Source organism: Bos javanicus, chromosome 16, assembly GCF_032452875.1.
Source record: "Bos javanicus breed banteng chromosome 16, ARS-OSU_banteng_1.0, whole genome shotgun sequence".
Lineage (NCBI taxonomy): Eukaryota > Metazoa > Chordata > Mammalia > Artiodactyla > Bovidae > Bos > Bos javanicus.
In genome coordinates this window covers 44,140,789-44,159,720 of record NC_083883.1, presented here as the reverse complement: position 1 = coordinate 44,159,720, position 18,932 = coordinate 44,140,789, and the positions used below count along the sequence as shown (strand labels likewise).

The window sequence follows — 18,932 nt, the reverse complement described above, 5'->3', positions numbered from 1 at the left end:
CTTCCCCCCCCCCCCCAATTGGATGAAGCATAAATAAATAAAAGAGACATACAGTACTTTGGTTTTTCTAGTGCTTTATTCTTAAAGGGATGTTTGGAGAAAAAGATGCATTCTTTGAAACTTTCTATAACTTCTCACTGAAGAGTCCACAACGTTATTGTTTTAACAGTAAGAAGGGTGATCTTTTGCCTCAGCTATTGACTATTGTGTGGCATGTTTGGGAGATCTGAAGCTTGACTTGTGATTGTCAGCCGCATGGCATTTTGTGTGTCCTGTAGTTACTGGGTGATGAGTTGATTCATCAGAGCCCTTGACCTTCTGGATCCGCAGGTCCCTGCAGCAGCCGTCCTTCCTCGTGCCGTACATGTTGTGTAGGAACCTCCCATATGGCTTCATCCAGGAGCTGGTGAGAACTACTCACCAGGATGAAGAAGTGTTCAAGCAGGTAGGTTTTGTGTATTCACTATTGAAACATTTGGCTTAGAAGCTTTTCTGCCAAGGTAGATTTCTAGAGACACCGTATATTGAAATTTTGGGTTCCAGAATTTGAACATATACACGTTATTTGCTCAGAAAGTGCTCCCGCGGTTCCTGCCTTGAGATCAGATTGACAGCTGCATTGTCCAAATCATGTGTCCATTTCAACTCATCAGTCAAGCATCAAGATATTTTAAACACAGTCTGTGCTAAGTGCTTTAGGAGATTAGAAGAAATATAAGGTCCTATCTCTGATTTCAAGCTTTTAAAACACTACCAAGAGATAGTATAAGACATGATGTGCTGAAATAGTGTTAAAAATTAATTCTCTGAATTTACAAAAAAGATTAATATTAAATAAATCAGAGGCCTAGCTGATTTAGCTGATTAGCTCAGCGGCCATCCACATGTCACATAGAATGTCTTATTGTTATTGGACTGGGAATGATATCTCAGATCTTACGGATTACTTCATTCATTAAGTATCCATACGTTTTTTGGTATCCCACTGTGTAAAGTCAAGTGGAAATGAAGATATGCAATATTTAATAATAAAGCTTTAATAATAATAATAATAATAATAATAATAGCTAATAAACTTAGTCTCAAAGGTTTCTTCCCTGGTGGCTTAGCTGGTAAAGAATCCTCCTGTAATGCGTGAGACCTGGATTGGGACTATCCCTTGGAGAAGGGAGCAGCTCACCCACTCCAGTATTCTGGCCTGGAGAATTCCATGGACTCCATGGGGTCGCAAAGAGTCGGACATGACTGAGCGACTTTCACTTCACTTCACTTCAGTAAACTTAGTCTCAAAGGTTTTTTCCAAGGTGCAACTTTGGCATGAATGTTGATTACGGGCCTGTGGCCTGTGTTGTAAAGTAAGCACTTTGCCATAGCAACTTGCACAGAGCTGTTTCCCTTGATGAAAGGGTGTTTATGACTTTCTTACAGTTTACTGTTTGGTGATTTTTTTTTTTGCTTCTAGAAGGAATAAGAGAGACAATAGCTATAAACGATATGATTCTTTTTTGCCTTTTTTTATACCTAATATTATTTGTAACTATTCATCTTAAAGCCTTTGAATTCTAAGGAAGTTTGTTTTCAAAATACTAGTAAAAGAAGAATCCAGCAGTGAAATTCCTAGTCGGTGTTGCATGCTCCGTATTTGGAATTTATCACCTGTAGATGCAACTTAGTGACTGAACAACAACATCTTAGATGATGGTCTTACTGACTTATAGGAATATTCCAGGCATTATAATGAGATTTCCTCCTCTAGAAAGTTAAGAGAACTCTTGATGAAAATACATAGCTGTATTGGAACGTTTAAGTGCTGCATTATGCTTTATGTGTAATATGCATAAATTAGAATACTTGTACTTGAAAAGACATCATTTGAAGAATCCAGAGTAGCTTTAACTGGTAGCCCAGGGATCAACTAAAAGAGGTACCTTATGCTATTTTATTCATAAAGAAACTTACATAGAAGCTATGAAATGACCTCTTTTTTTTTAGTTGAGGTGAAATTCACATAATATAAAGTCAACCATTAAAGTGCCCCATTCCGTGGCATTTAGTACCTTCTCAGTGTTATGCAGTCACCGCACACCTGTTTATTTTTAACCACAGAATTCTGATCTCTTGTCTTGTCTTCTCTGTCACCATTTGTTTTTCCTCCAGGATGACTCCAGCGGAGTTGCTGACCTGAAAAACAGCATTTTACCTTTTTGTCTTGAGATTGTGGTAGATCTGAGTTATTAAATCTTTGGATTGAAATTTCATTCTGCCTTTAATGTTTGAGATGTTCACAGATAAACATAAATAAACAGTAGCTAGAATTTAGAATTGGTGATGAACACTTGGAGCATTTTTTATCAGTGCTGGGAGGTATTTATTTGAAAATAGAATTACTTAAAATAGTTAAGTCACACAGACATTCTGTTTGATATTTGAAAAAATATTATGTTTAGTAATATTTTGTCTGGTAGTTGTAAATTGAGCCCAAGTTTTACTTAATAGCATTCCTGGGGGAAAAAAAAGATTTTTTTCTAGATGATCGATAGTGAAATTTATTTTTGGTGATTCGAGAACTATTGTTTGGTTTTTTCCTTTATTTCTTTGGTATTTCCCACCCCTCCACCTCAGCATTACGTGTCCATTTTTAGCTCACTTAGGAAAGCACATTGCTTCTACCCTGATTGTTTGAGTTGCAAGAACTAGAGTGTCGATCTCCAAGAGATGTGTTGCTATCTCAAGACACTTTGTAACACAGGGCACCTTTTTTCATACTGTGCTTCTTAAATGACACAGGTGCTCCAGACAACGGAATGAAATTGGTAGGAAAGAGCATTTTTCAAGTTTTTCTGGTTGCTTTTTAGAACACTCACTTTTTTGGTTCCTTGATATTCAGACTGTCAGCTGTTGTTTACAACATTTTCAGCTTAATGTTATTGTGAATCCAGATCAGCTCCCTGCGTGTGCTGCTCAGTGAGTGTACTGTGAAATTTAAAGACGGGCCGTGCTGAGCAGATTCTGTAGGGTGTCCCTGTGCCCTCGTATTAATGATGAACTTAAACATTCAGATTTCAGTGCCCTTACATTCCGACATCAGGTTACTGTATCAGTTACACCTTTTATGGAATTAAGGCATTCTAATACAGTTTTCTTTTTTAATTTCAACATTTACCAACCATGTTTTTATTCTACATAATTAAAGTTGAGATAATAGCCATTGTTGGTCTGTTTTTCTTGTTCTCTTCATAATAAACAAGGAAAGGTGGAAAGAATTAAATGTAGATATGGGGATAGCAACAAAAAAATTCTTAAAATGTTGACAGAGTTGAGAAAATGCTGGAACATTGAGTCCAGTTTCTTTATAGGCTGTAGATGCTTGGTAATTGGAAACATATGCGTTGCTGAGATGTGCAGCGTTTAGTTGATTGGAGCAAGGAGCCCTGCAGAGTCCTACAGCAAACTCCAAATTTGTGAGTTTCTATTAAATCATGGGGAGTCTTGTCAGAGGTTTAGGGTTCACCAAAACCTGTTTCTTCTGGAGGATTCAGCTGTATTACTTTAAGCTCAGGCTTGCAAAAAGACAAAACACCACCCTGTGGCTAGACTCTAGGCTCCTTTCTATGCAAAACAGCCTTTCTTTGGGGAAGCTGTGCAAATGCCTGGACTTGCAGATTTGGTACTTTATTTGACATGCATTTTCTTAAACTTATATTTATAATTTTTTTTTTTTTTTCTTTTTGTCTTGTAGATCTTTATCCCCATTTTACAAGGCCTGGCTCTTGCTGCCAAAGAGTGCTCCCTCGATAGTGACTACTTTAAATACCCCCTCATGGTAAAACTTTGTTCTTTTTCTTGTAACCCATTCAGTTGATGTTTTTCTTCCAAATGATTTTAATGTACACTTCTCTTCCAGGTCCACAATCAACCTTGTTTTCAAATATAAAATGTGAAAGCATTGTATTGGCCATGCATAGTGTTTGCTGGGCAATGAGATGCATCTGTAAAGACAGTTAGCAGCATGGTACCTATTGGACCATCGGAGTCCTAGACAGGAGTCAGTGATACAGGCATTTGAATGTACTTCACCTTACTCTGTAGCTTACGAAGACAGTAATCATTGGTGATACCCTTCTGATTGTCCTAGCAATGAGCATAATGTATTTGGGATGAAATTTTGCTAATTAGGACCAAAGAAAGGAACTAAGACAAATGCAACTGAAAAGAGTTAAACTAAGAAAAGAAATACAATTTTATATTTATGTACAGAAAATCACTGAGTGATTTCTCTTGTTCGTCTTCCCTATTTTCTGAGGCTGTGCACTTCCTTTCAGACTTTACTTGAAAAACCCAGATCTTCTCAGCTCCTGCAGACACTTAGAGCAAGCGTAAATTGTGGACAGAACTTGCGGCTGGATTCTCACCAAGGGTCTCCACTGTCATGAAAACATTACCACCAGAAAGAAAATAAGAGGCTCTTTTCTTCTCTGAATTCACTTCTTTAAAATTTTGTGAGAAAAGTACTTTGAAGCCTTACTGAATAATTTTCATTCTGAAAGTATGAAGGAAAAATATCAAAACATGAAATCAGTTAACTCTGGGAATAAATACAACCTTGTATAAATTAAGGCCTTGTTTAAATTAATGTGTTTTGCTGCTTCTGTTCTTTTACTCATTCTACTGACTTGATTTCATCTTGCCATTAATCCGTTGCTTCCTGAGGGCCCCCACGGTGCCAGCCAGGGGACACAGGAGCCCATGAGACAAGGCGCCTTTCCACACAGTGCTCAGTTCAGTCGCTCAGTCGTGTCCGACTCTGCGACCCCGTGGACTGCAGAACGCCAGGCTTCCCTGTCCATCATCAACTCCCTGAGCTTGCTCAAACTTATGTCCATCGAGTCAGTGATGCCATCCAACCATCTTATCCTCTGTTGGCCCCTTCTCCTGCCTTCAATCTTTCCCAGCATCGGGGTCTTTTCCAGTGATTCAGCTCTTCACATCAGGTGGCCAAAGTAGTGGAGTTTCAGCTTCAGCATCAGTCTTTCCGATGAATATTCAGGACTCATTTCCTTTAAGATTGACTGGTTTGATCTTGCAGTCCAAGGGACTCTCAAGAGAGTCTTCTCCAGCACCACATTTCAAAAGTGCTCATTATCTACTACAAAAATCAAGACCACGGCAACACAATCAGATATTACACCAAGGTCAATGTGAACATAGAAGTGTATTTCTCTATTTCAGAAAATCAAACCTGAGCTAAGAGGCTAAACATTAAACACAGCGCTGGGTGAATAGAAAGTGAGGCAGGAAGTCGTGGTCTGAAAAATAATTTTGAATGAATTTATGTCAATGTTCTTCCCACTGCACATGTTACTCAGGTTCCCACGAAATTCTATGAGTCCTCATACATTGTTCTGTCTGTGGCACATAAAAGGAAGTAGAATCATCTGATGATTTGAGTTCAGTGACGAAATCTTTCAGTTCACATGAATTATCACTGTGTTATGTAAATGTTCCCTCCTGAAATTGTTGGCTTATCTGTTGTGGTTTGAATTAGCTTAATGTTTCAGTGCGGGGCTTTTAGTGTCAGATATCAACAAAATGTTCTTCTGGGTCGAAAGACAAAAGCCTCCATTATGACAGACAATAGTTTTATTTTGTGCCATTATTGGTGCTTGTGCAGCAGGAGAGAAAGGGCAGTAATCTGAGGCAGGAAGAGGAAGACCCTTGGAGCGAGAATCAGAAAGAATCGTGGTCATTATCCTCTAGGTCAGTGGATCCCAGCTTTGCCGTACCTTGGAATCACCTGGGTATCTTTTTAAAAATACCTCTACCTGGCTCTCAAGCATTGTGATTTGGTTCTTTGGAGGTGTAGTGAGGTTATGGGCTGGCATTGGCCTTTCAGAGGTTTCCCGGGTGATCCTAACAGTGCAGCTGAAGTTGGGAACCTGGCTCCGGGCAAGGTGAACATTTCTCTCTCAGAGATATGTCCATGCCTGCATGCACTGACTCAGAAGCTTCCAGCGGTGGTTTTAGCAGCTTTCATAAAAACGTCCAAATCACAGAGGGAATTAAGATTCACTGTTAAAATGGTTTTAGTAAGCTGCTTTTATGTGCCTAAAAACTATTTTTCCTGATTCTCTAACATGAGAATGATCAGGTCCCCAAAGGAAAATGCTGAGGTTCTCAAAAAACCAGGGATCTTGAAATCAAAGAATACTTTCAACTATATTGTGGATCCGGTAACTTATTAAATTTTAATTGTTTACAACCCTGTTTAATACTGGCAGGACTAGCCATCTAGTGTTTATGACACATATCTTTTTGATATAGAAAGATGTTAAATAAACCATTTAAGAATATACTCATTTATCTCTATGTGTATATGTTAAAAAATATGTCTGGAAAGCTGGTAGCCAAAATAATAGAGGTTATCTCTGAGGGTAAAGTTCATGAGTGATTTTTAGTTTCATTTTTTAACTTCGTTTATCTGAAGTTTTTTTTTTTTTAACAACATGCATGTATTTATGCATCAGAAAAGCACCAAAGATATTAGTACTTTGTTGGGAATGCATACATATTTATAGCAGCATTAAAGCTATGTCTTGATATACACGGCAGTCAGTTTAGGATGAAATACACTTAAATGACCTTTTCTGATCTTGTCTCTAGGCTTTAGGTGAGCTCTGTGAAACCAAGTTTGGAAAGACACACCCTGTGTGCAATTTGGTAAGCGCCACCCCGATGGGCTTGCATATTTTCAGTGAACACATAGCATAGAAGAGATTCCTTAAGTAATGGTATCTGAAAAATATCTCTTGAGGGACGTGAGATGTGGATATGAGTCATCCATGTGGGTGACTCTCAACTGTTACATTGTTGTCACATGCATTATTTCCTGGGCTGACATTATTTACTTTCTTTTGTGATTTTTTATGGGGGTAAGTATTGTGTAGCTAGAATAACACATCCTATTAGAAACATTTCCTTGAGTCCTTTGAACAATGGTTCTTTTGAATGATATCAAAGTATATCTTGAAACACAGAAATGAGAGGGATATCTTGTAGGGACTTCCCTGGGGGTCCAGTGGTTAAGAATCCTCCTGTCAATGCAGGGACACAGGTTCAACCCCTGGTTGGGGAACTAGGATCCCACATGCCATGGGGTCAAAACAAACAAAAGAAATGGTGTCTTGTAAACATGTAGAGGGTTTTCCTCCATCTGAAATGAGAAAAAATGGATTGGGATCCTAACATATCTGTGACCCTTGTGTTTTCGGAGGTCACATGCCAGCCATTTTGCCAGTGGCTAAGAACCACTGAACAGGCTGGCTGCTTGGAACTCCATTTGTCTCTAGTTTACCTCCTTTGCTGATTTCGTGGCCTCTTGTTTTCCTTCTAGGTTGCTTCTTTGCCGTTGTGGTTGCCTAAGTCTTTAAGCCCTGGCTCTGGGCGGGAGCTGCAGAGACTCTCATACTTGGGGGCTTTCTTCAGCTTCTCCGTCTTTGCAGAAGATGATGTAAGTACAGCAGCCTTTTGCACCTTGCTGCTCTTATGTTCAGATTCCTTCCCAAATGTATATCATACGTGGATTGGATTTCTGCTTTCTCTTTGCAGGCGAAAGTGGTGGAAAAATATTTCTCAGGGCCCGCCATTACCCTGGAAAACACTCGAGTGGTGAGCCAGTCGCTGCAGCATTACTTGGAGCTGGGAAGGGTAGGTGTTCAGAAAATGAATCCAAAAGATGAATATGTTTCAGTTCTGGAAGTTAAAAGCAGCACAAAAAAATAAAAAATAAAAGCAGCACAGTTAGAGGGTAATTGCAGTGTAATTCAGGTAATTTGTTCCTATACTGGAAAGGAAATAGCAGAGACTATTAAAACTGCAACTGCTTCCCTCCTCCACTCCACATTCTGCTTTCATGCCGATCTTCTGGACACAGTAGAATGTGGACTTTCCTTATGTTCTTGTAGTCAAGTTCTTTACAATGAGTGGATGTGGGCGAGGAGAAAAGTGGGAAGGAGTTTAGCTTTCCTCGAAGTCAAAAAGGAATCGTCTTTTAAACAAAGTTTTCATTTTTTTTCCTTTCCTTATAAAATGAATTTCAGCAAGAGCTTTTCAAGATCCTTCATAGTATCTTGTTAAATGGTGAAACCCGTGAGGCCGCTCTTAGTTACATGGCAGCTGTCGTCAATGCCAATATGAAGAAAGCACAGATGCAGGTAAGATTCCTAAAGACTGCTTTTATTTATTTGTTAAATTCATTCATCTAACTCATTCAGTTCCCACCCAGCCTTGTTCTAGGGAATGGAGGTACAGAGAGACAAGCTTCCTGCCTTCGTGGAGCTTATGTTCTATAGGGTCAATGAATAGACATGTAAATATTATCATTTCAGACTGTCGTGGAATCTATGAAGCCAGTAAAGGAAGGTAGAGGACTTGAAAGTAGCTATCTGGGCACCAGAAGGAAGGCATGGGAGTGTCTAAGGAGGAGACATTTGGTTAAATACCTGGCTGAGAAGCAAGAGCCATCCAGGACTTCTTCCCTGACATCTTAGTGGTTAGATTCCATTCTTGCATTACAGGGGGTACAGGTTCAAACCCTATCCCTGGTTGGGGAACTGAGAGCCCATAAGCTGGAAGTAGTGGCCAAAATATGAAATTAATTTTTTAAAAATCCTGCATGCAGATTAAGTTTTAAAAATAGAAAGAGCCAGCCATCCGCAAGGCTGAGAAAAGAGCTTTCGAGATTTGTGTGATGCATCAAGGTGGGAATGAATCAACTTTAGAATAAGCACCACTTTTAGGCTTTTATGACTGAAGGATAGTGAGTAGGAAAGAAGCTGGGGAGTCACGGGCTGGAGGGGCGGGCTGCCGTGCCAAGGAGGACCTCCGGGAAGGAAGCTGTCAAAGCTGCTGCCTGGAGGGTGGGCTGACATAGGACAGGGTGCAGGAGCCAGTCCCAGGAACTGGGTAAGGACCCAGTTCCTGATGAGGGACTGGTGACTGAGACCAAAGTGGAGAAGTTAAAAGGACATCCTTGCTGTCTTATTCATGAGCAACCTGACATTTCTACTCAGAAGGAAAAACAGAGATGAGTGTGGACCTGGTATTAGACCACCTTGATTTCCACTTGGGGCTCCATCATCGTCCAGCAGTGGGACAGTGGTCCTCTGTGCCCCTATTTCCTCGTTGCCAAGTGGGGATAATAATAGTACTGACTCATAGACTTAGTGTATATGAAGCTGTTAGAATTGCCACCAGTGTATCGTGAACACTCCACGGATGTTAACTATCTTTATTAGAAGTGTTATATTCATGAAGCAGGATTGCACTAACACTGTCCGCCCGAGAAGCGGTTTGTCTAGTGGTCATGGTGAAACTAGTTCTGATGCTTTTGAGAAGAATAAAGAAGAGAAAGGAAACAACACTTATTGTGTTTCTCTTTGCTGATTTTGAGGATCTTGGGTAAATCATGTAAATTCTCTGACCCTTAGTTTCTTCCTCTTTAAAATGTGAATGATAGTAGCACTCAGTTCTGAGGGCTGTTGTGGAGAGTCAGTGAAAGACAGCCCTTCACATGCAGTTGTGCTGAGTGGTTAGTCACTCAGTCATGTCCGACTCTTGCGACCCCATAGACTATAGCCTGCCAGGCTCGTCTGTCCACAGGATCCTTAACAGTCAACAAATCGCACCTACCAGCAGAGCTCTATGACAACGTGGATGTCTCCTCGCTGACTTCAGGATGAAAATCTGCTCTTCTTTCTTGTAAAATTGTGCCAGAATTCCTGTTCATGTCGTGACTTTCGGTACCTTCTGTTTCTCAGACAGACGATAGGTTGGTGTCAACGGACGGATTCATGCTGAATTTCCTTTGGGTGCTGCAGCAACTTAGTACAAAGATCAAGTTAGAGACAGTCGACCCCACGTACATTTTCCACCCAAGGTGTCGGATCACGCTTCCCAACGACGAGACCAGAGTGAATGCAACGATGGAAGACGTGAATGACTGGCTGGCTGAACTTTGTGAGTGATGTGTTCACTGTTAGGTCATGAAAACATCACCCTTCTGTTTTCTTTTAATTTAAAAAAAATAACAATGTAGAATAGATATACACATCCTATATGAGAAGGATCCATTTGGACTCAGCAGCATTCCAGAGTTTGAGTCTGACACCAGCTAGAGCATCCCTGTCTATCACCTGCCAACTCCCCCCAACTGCTAACTCCCTCTTGCCCTTGCTCCTGTTCTCCATTCTTAGAGTCAGTTTTCATTGACTCCTATCCCCCTAAAACTGCTGTTATGGGATTATCAGGAAGAGAACTTTAATATCTTAATAGCAACTCTGCTATTCCATACAAATTACATACAAGGAGACTGAGGTTCCAGAAGGTGCCCAGCTCACCTAGGCTGTCAGCAAATCACAGCTGCTGCTCAAGTGTTCTGAGCTGAGCTTTGGGCTCTCCTTACTGTACCACACTCCCTGATCTGAGCTCTTCCTTCCAGGTGTTTAGTTTGGCTGCAGTTTTTCATACCTGTCAGTAATAAAGGGAGCATGCTCACTCTTTAGGGAAACAGAAATTTAGAAAACAGAAAAGTAGAAATGCAAGAGAAATGGGTATCATATTTTTTTTTTTTTTTTTCGAGACCAATTTACATCTTGTTTATTTGTTACAAGATAAGCTCTCCATGGTGTGAACTATAACTTACTTTTATATACTCAAATTTATGGCTCCCAATAAATAATTGTGGATAAAACTACCATCACAACAATGTGAATACTCCTAATGCTACTGAATTGTGCACTTGAAAATGGTTAAAATGATACATTTTATGTGTATTATGTATATTTTTCCACAATAAAAAAATTTGTAACACTATCCTTTAAGATTAAGAAAATTCTGTAGCTCTACTGAAACTTAAGCTTCCATTTACCTTTGTGATTTGTTGCCAGATACTGGGTTTGAAAGTGATTCCTGAGTAGAAGGGGAAAAAATCCACCTAAATAAGACCAACACTGGCTTATTTACATAATTTAGTACCATTTTGAGGTTTAACAATGATGTGTTTTTTTAATTTTGTATATTTTTAATTGAAGGATAATTGCTTTACAGAATTTTGTTGTTTTCTGTCAAACATCAACAAGAGTCAGCCATAGGTATACATATTACCCCTCCCTCTTGAACCTCTCTCCCATAACAGTGATGTTTGAATAATAGAAATGTTTATATAAAAAACACCAGGAAGACACATCACAAAAGATCATTAGTGTCCATCTGTGTAAACATTTAATCATTTTATTAAATGCAGTACATTAAATGCAGCTCACAGGAAATCTATTTTTCTTAAAATAATACTAATTTTTAAAAGTGTCCTGAAACTTCTTGAAAATTCAAGTGTAATTTTGTCTTCTTAATTGCATTCTTCGCGAATACAGTCATGTGATAGATATTATTGCTGGGATTTTGTGCTTTTTCCTAGATGGAGATCAGCCTCCATTTTCTGAGCCGAAATTCCCTACGGAATGCTTCTTTCTCACCCTGCACGCCCACCACCTCTCAATTCTGCCCAGCTGCCGTCGCTACATCCGCAGACTGCGGGCCATCCGGGAGCTCAATAGGTATGTGCATGATGCCATGTCCTGAGGCTTCCTGAGTCACCACTTGTTCTCACAAGCACGCAGTTCCCTTGTGACCAGTAGACTTGAATGTGAGAGGCATGTATGTTACAGTACACCATCTGCCTCTCCTACCACATCCATGGTCCTTGGTTGGCCAGAGTTCTTTACAAGTTAAGTGACCCAGACTTAGATTTCTTAGAGTTCCCAACCCTTGGAATATGGTTGAGACTTCTATGAACTTTTTCTACTGGGCACCTTATTATCAGAAGACACTTTAAAGGATCTCTTTGGTCCTAGACATACCCTTCTTTCCCAGGACTGTGAAACAGTAATTCTGGTTTCCCTTAATAAACAAGATCATTTACTCATACCAACATTGTAATTCACTTTTTTTTTGCATGTTGTCCTGTGGCATAAGAAGGCCAAAATGACCAGATAGTAGCCTCAATTTCCCATTCATTAACACCATTGTTATTTTCTTAATCTGAGCATTTCTCCCCATGGATCAACACCTGTGAACAAACCAAAGCCACAGGAACAGGAGGCAGACATTTGTTTGAACAGATCATCTGTAATAATAATGGAGCAGCCACTCCCGCCATTTGTTTGGTCCAGGAGTGCTGTAGTAGTGTCTGTATCTGCCTTGAATTAAAGTAGAATTAATCACTGACTAATTCTAATCATTACTGGTAGCTTTCTAAGGGTTTTTTTCGCGACACATAATCATGTTGTCTGTAAATGATGACCGTTTCTGTTATGCTGCACATGGGCTTTCTGTAGTTGCAGCTAGTAGAGTCTACTCTGTTGTCGCGTATGGGCTTCTCATTGCAGTGGCTTCTCTTGTTGTGGAGCACAGGCTCTAGGCTCACGGGCTTCAGTGGTTGCAGCTCCTGGACTCTAGAGCACAGGCTCAGTAATTGTGGCTCATGGGCTTAGTTGCTCCCAGGCGTGTGGAATCTTCCAGGCTTCCTGGACCAGGGAGCAAACCATGTCCCCTGCATTGACAGGTGGATTCTTATCCTCTGTACCACCAGGGAAGTCCTTTCTTTTCTTTTTCCTTCCTCACTGCCCTGGCTACCAGTTTCTACTACAGCCTTGAGTAGAAATATTGATAGCTTTCTTGAAATTGTTTATTCAAGTTAATGGGGGAAGTTTTTTGGACATCTTCTGTTACCAGATTAAAGAAATTCCCTTTTATTTTGTGATTTTCTAAAAGTTTTTTGTTCTTAACTGGAGTTGATTTTTATTAAATGCATTTTCCATCTCTGTGAGGAGGTCAGATTTTTTTCCCCCTTTATTTTATTCATGTGGTTGAATTATACCACATGTATACCTGTGGTGGATTCATTTTGATATTTGGCAAAACTAATACAATTATGTAAGGTTTAAAAATAAAATAAAATTAATTAAAAAAAAAAAATATACCAGTTGGCTTTCTGATATCAAACCAATCTTACATTCTTGGGAAAAAAACTCAACTCTGTGTTATTGCTTTTATATCTCATTGGATATTCAATTGCTAATATTCTTTTTAGGGGTTTTGAGCCTATATTCAAAAAGAAAATTGACCTATGACTTCATTTCTTACTAAGAATTAAATGAAGTCTCTCAGTCATGTCCAACTCTTTGCAACCCCATGGACTGTAGCCCACCAGGCTCCTCTGTCCTTGGAATTCTCTAGGCAAGAATACTGGAGTGGGTTGCCATTTCCTTCTCCAGGGGATCTTCCTGACCCAGGGATCGAACCTGGGTCTCTCGCACTGCAGGCAGACTCTTTACCATCTGAGCCACCAGGGGAGCCCAAAAGTGAGTCCTTCTCAAGTTTTTTTATCAACCTTATGCTTGCCATGTAGAATGAATTCTGAAATATTCCCTCTTTTTGTATTTTTTGAGGTGTTTATTGTATAGGAATTATTTCTTTCTTTAATGTTTGGAAGCATTGATGAAGCTATCTGGGCTTAGAGCTTTCTTTGTGGGAAGTCTTCTAAGTTAGGTATTTTATTGTTAATAGATATAAGACTGTATAGATTTTCATGTCATCTTGTGTCAGTTTTCCCGTGGTATCTAAAAGTTTCAAAATGCTTAGGCAATAAGTTGTTCATAGTATCTTGACCTGTGGATTATATAAGGTTTTTTTTAAGTTTCAGATTCCTGGAGTATTTGTTCCTTTATCTCTTGTTATTGATTTCTAGGTAATTTCTGCTGTGTACTTTGTACTTTATTGAGGTCTACTTTGTAGCGAACATTTAAATTAGTAAGAGTTCCATAGAAGAAAAGAACTTGCAGGAATTCCCTGGCAGTTCAGTGGTCAGGATGACTCACTCTCACTGCCAAGGGCCCAGGTTCAATCCCTGGTCTGGTCAGTGAACTAAGATTCCACAGTCAAGAAAATAAAAGTAAAAAGAAGAAAACTCACTTTCTGTGTCATTTGTTGCAGTATTTTACATATATCAAATGAGTCATTTGTTTATATTTTGTTCAAATTTTCCTTATGTCTGCTGCTTTTATCAGCTTATAATATCAGTTATTGAGAGACTTATAAAAATTTCAAACTGTGTTATGTCTGTTCCTTCATCCTGGAATGGATGGTATCCTGTGGTCCCACCATTCTCACCGACTCTGGGAGATACATTTTCAGTGACACCATCTGCCACCTGTACTCCCAGCCTACAGGGGAGTGAGTGCCTTTCAGAGATGTTGGTGTTTTCCTTGCCTGTGTATTTTTCAGTGCTGTGATACAAGAAGTGTCTTCCAGGACATGGTTAGGGCATGTGTGTGTTTTGAGAGGGCGGTTTTCTGAGCTAGTCATATATGGTAAATCTACATTGATAGTCCCATCTTCTTATATTTTTAACTCCTTCCTCTGAATTATCTCAAGGAATTCTTGACAACTTCATTTAGCAGAGGTTACTGTGAATTCTAGGTTTTAGACAACCAGCTGGGCACACAGAGCCCGTCCTGGTTACCCAGAATAAGACTGAATCCAGAGCCTCTGGAAGTTGTATTCATGTCAATGAATTTATCCCCACGTAGGAGTTTGTTAGCATGATGCTCTGTTGCTGATCAAGGATCTTCAGAATCTATTCCCCACTTACTGCTGAATTTCTGTTTCTGCCTATGTAGTAAGTAGAATAATAGTGTCCCAAAGATTTTCACTGGGCTTCCCAGGTGGCGCTAGTGGCAAAGAATTTGCCTGCCAATGCAGGAGATGAAAGACACAGATTTGATCCCTGGGTCATAAAGATCCTCTGCAGTAGGAAATGTAAACCTACTCTAGTAGTCTTGTCTGGAAAATCCCATGGACAGAGGAGCCTGTTGGGCTATCGTCCATAGGGTCACAAAGAGTCAGACATGACTGAGTGACTGAGCACACAAAGATGTTTACATCCTGTTCCCCCAGAACCTGAGAATGTGTCACCTTGCACGGTAAAGGAGACTTTTCAGATGTGATTGAACGTAAGATCTTGAGATAGGGAGATTTTCCTGGATTATCTAGGGGGACCCATTATATCACAAGGGTCCTTTTAAGAGGGAGGCAAGGGGGGCAGAGTGAGAAAGGAGATGTGATGACAGAAGCAGACATCAGAGCAGTGTGGGTCCATAAGCCAAAGAATGCAGTCCCCCTCTGGAGGCTGAAAGGCTGGAAACACCCTCCCCTAGGGCCTCCAGAAGTAATGTATGTCTGCTGACCCGCTGGAGATTTCTGGCCTCTGGAATCCTAAGGCTATCCTTGTGTTGTCTCAAGCCAGTAAGTTTGTGATAATTTGTTAGAGCAGCAATAGGAAGCTAATATAACATATTGGCAAGTCTTTTTTTTTCTTCTAACATAACTTTGTAATTGGCCCTTAAGGACAGTGATCTCATGCCAGCTGTGGTGGATCAATGAAGTATGGTGGGGTTGGGACCTTAGGGAAACTGGCATCATCCTGCAGTGTGACCACCTCAGCTACAGCCACCACAGGAGCTGGTGCTGCTCTCAAACAAGGCTCAGGGGACTTAGGTGGGGGTGGGTGCTTGGATTCTCCAGAACCCCTCCGTTTGAATTCTTGGAATCCCGGCCTTCCCTCTGACATTCAGATAAGAGATCCAGTGAGGTTATGGATGCAGTCTGTGTTCTAATCTGGTGCTCTGTGTGGACCAGACTCTACTTCTTTATGGTCATCCTGGAAACGCCCTGACTCACTAGCTTTTCCTTGAGGTGAGATCTTAAAACCTGGAACCTGAGTTTCCTCGTGTGAATGCTCCAGTGTCTTCACACATAGCCACTCCATCTTTTCATTCCCAGAAATCAGTCCTGATTGTTCATGCAGCTGTTTTTCCACCAAGAACCTTGGGCTTCCAGTGTAACACCCTCAAATGCTCACTGAATGTTTACCACTTTGAAAGCAGCCCAGTTGAAGAACTAATAATCCCAGAGCCTGTTTTCCTTGAGGGTCTGTTACCTGTAACGTCTTCCTGCCAATAATCATACAGGTTGTTATGTTAGCTTCTTTTTGTTGCTCCAGCAGATTACCACGACCTTCGTGTGTTAAAATAACAAATAACCCTCTTTCTAAGGGTTTTGGGGATCAGAAGTCCTAAAACTGAGGCTGCATTCCCTCTGAGGCTTTAGGGAAGAATCTCTTTTTTTCGCCTTGTCTAGCTGCTGGCGACCCCTTGGCCCACAGCCCCTTCCTCCATTTTCACAGGCCACAGTAGCATCTTTAGCCTGCTCCCTCTCTGGACTCTACTTCACTGGTCACCTCTCCTTCTCTTCTCTTCTCTGACTCCCTCTCCTTCTCTTCGCTCAGACCCTGTGTTGACATGGGACCTGCCCAGACAATCCAAGATAAGCTCCTCATCTCAAGGTCCAAACCCTTAATCATATTTGCAGGGTTCCTTCTGCCATGTAAGGCAACATATTCACAGGTCTTTGGGATTAAGCTGTGACATCTTCTTGGTCGTGGTGGTTGGGAAGCTGCGGGGGAGAGAGGGGCAGTAGCACATTACTCTGTCTACCACGTCATGTTCCAGCTGTAGACAAACGAGTCCACTTTATCTGAGGTTAGCAGAAAGAGGGTTATTAAAGGCTGTTATCTGGTTTATTGAAGAAGGCCTAGAAAAGAGGACTCCCAGAGCTCTCCTTTGAACTGGTCCTGCCAGGAAGCTGCTTCAAAGTTTAGACTTTGCCAGCACTTCAGCCAAAACCCTTCTACACTGTGCTTCCAGAAGACCCGTGTGGCTGTCACTTCACTGTATGTACTTCCGCCTCCAATGAGGGCTCACCTCTTGGTAGAAGCTAGGTCATGTGCAGAAGTGCTGGCCACAAGGGAGTCTGGGAAATAAATATACTTTTGAACAATATATCACTGGACTTCCTTGGTGGTACGGTGGATAAGAATCCACCTGCCAATGCAGGGGACAGAGAAAGATTCCATATGCCGTAGAGGAACTAAGCTGGCTTGCCACAGCTACTGAAGCCCACGTGCTCAAGAGCCTGTGCTCCTCGACAAGAGAAGTCACCGAAACGAGAAGTTAGGCACTGCGATTAGAGAGTAGCCCCTGTCACCACAACTAGAGTAAAGCCCGCATGCAGCAAGAAGGCCCAGAGCAACCAAACATTAAAAAAATATATATGTATCAATGATACAAAAATATATGTGTATCATTGTGTAGTTTTCTACACAGTGTGTTGATAGAATGGGTTGAAATGTGGTAAGTGAGCCAGCCTTTAAAATATGCAGAGTATTCCATGATCAGGGAAGGCTTTTCCTCAATGACAGGTGATATTTGAGGAGACACCTGAAGAGAGTGAAGGAGTAAGTCACAGAGATAGCCTTAGAAAAGAACATTCCAGGCAGAGGGAAAAATGCCTAGTCAAGTTGTCTTTTGCTTTGGGTAATTGAATAGGCATAATAATCTTGAATTTTCCGGAGACTTCATTTTCTCCCTCCCAGAAAAACAAACAATATTTCCTTCCAAAAGTAATAATTACTGTATTTCACCAAATCTAAAATGCCATCCGCTTTAAGATATTACATTGGGAAACAATAAAAAAGATGAATGCTGCCAACATAACCATAGCTCCCCATCGGTTTTGGTGGTGCTTGCGTAGTGGGGGCATGAGAGGGGATGTGTGTCTGAGAGTCAGTGAAATTGTGAAGATGAATAGATACGATGGATGATGGACCTGTGTGTCTTCTTTCATTTGACTGTTAGTCTTTAATTTCAGAACCGTGGAAGATCTGAAAAATAATGAAAGCCAATGGAAAGACTCCCCACTGGCAACCAGACACCGTGAGATGCTGAAACGCTGCAAAACTCAGCTTAAGGTCTGTATAGTTAACTGGGGTAATTATGGATCAGCCTCACAATAGGAATTTTCCCACCAGAATATGCGCCTTGAATGAACAGTTTAATGTCCTCATTTTTTCCTCATTATTCTTTTCCCTTAGATAAAAATGGTACATTTAAATGCTTGTTGATTGTTTCTGTGTATATTTGAATCTCAGGACTGAAAGTGCATCCGCGTGTGCCAGTAATGATATGAATTCTTAATGGATTTTATCATCCTGGAACATCATCTCCCTTTCCTTACCTCATGCAAGATGTTCCCCCTCTACTAACCCTGACTCCACACCCAGATACACACGCACTCCAGTTTGTCCAGCCACGCATCTTCATGTCTGACACAGTGGATTGTGGTGGTGGTAGTGGAAAGCTATCTTTCCGTTGCCCCTCATTCTTTGTTGAATTGAAAATGATCCATTGTATAGAACCTAACTGTAGATGGGAAGATTTCTGCTTATAAACATGATGGTGGTGGTTTAGTCGCTAAGTTGTGTCTGACTCTTGTGACCCCATGGACTGTAGCCCTCCAGGCTCCTCTGTCCATGGGATTCTCCAGGCAAGAATACTGGAGTGGGTTGCCATTTCCTTCTCCAGGGGATCTTCCCGACCCAGGAATTGAACCCAGGTCTCCTGCATTGCAGGCAGATGATTTACCAACTGAGTTGTGAGGGAAGCCCTTATATAAGGAAGCTTATAAACATAGCTAAAAACAAACAATAGCTAAAGTTGTACAGGGAAAGCACAGACAGCAAATGTATTCATTTTTCTGTGCTTACGTTCAGATTACAAAGTTGAATGTTAGCTGGCCGTGTTTTCTGTTGATTAGTAGGATGATATGTAGAAATTTTACCTGACTTGGATTTCTGGTACAAGTTAAAAATTTCACTTTTATTTACTAATGGAGTAGAAACCTGTTTGAGAAGCAGAATAAACCAGGGACTCTTTTAATGCCTACTCTTAGGTGGAGCTGATGTAATAATAAACCTAAAGTGC

At 40.7% G+C, this 18,932-nt stretch overlaps 1 protein-coding gene across 2 annotated transcripts in view; it reads left to right on the top strand.

Annotated features, from left to right (window-relative positions):
* Positions 1 to 18,932, top strand: part of UBE4B (ubiquitination factor E4B) — a 122,069-nt gene that overhangs the window by 75,291 nt on the left and 27,846 nt on the right. For both annotated transcript variants that reach the window (XM_061382780.1, XM_061382779.1), the window contains 9 exons: positions 331 to 445; positions 3,740 to 3,823; positions 6,661 to 6,717; positions 7,391 to 7,507; positions 7,606 to 7,704; positions 8,097 to 8,210; positions 9,816 to 10,014; positions 11,471 to 11,609; positions 17,821 to 17,920. In XM_061382780.1, coding sequence (XP_061238764.1) covers positions 331 to 445; positions 3,740 to 3,823; positions 6,661 to 6,717; positions 7,391 to 7,507; positions 7,606 to 7,704; positions 8,097 to 8,210; positions 9,816 to 10,014; positions 11,471 to 11,609; positions 17,821 to 17,920 — 1,024 coding nt within the window. The remainder of the gene's footprint in view (positions 1 to 330; positions 446 to 3,739; positions 3,824 to 6,660; positions 6,718 to 7,390; positions 7,508 to 7,605; positions 7,705 to 8,096; positions 8,211 to 9,815; positions 10,015 to 11,470; positions 11,610 to 17,820; positions 17,921 to 18,932) is intronic.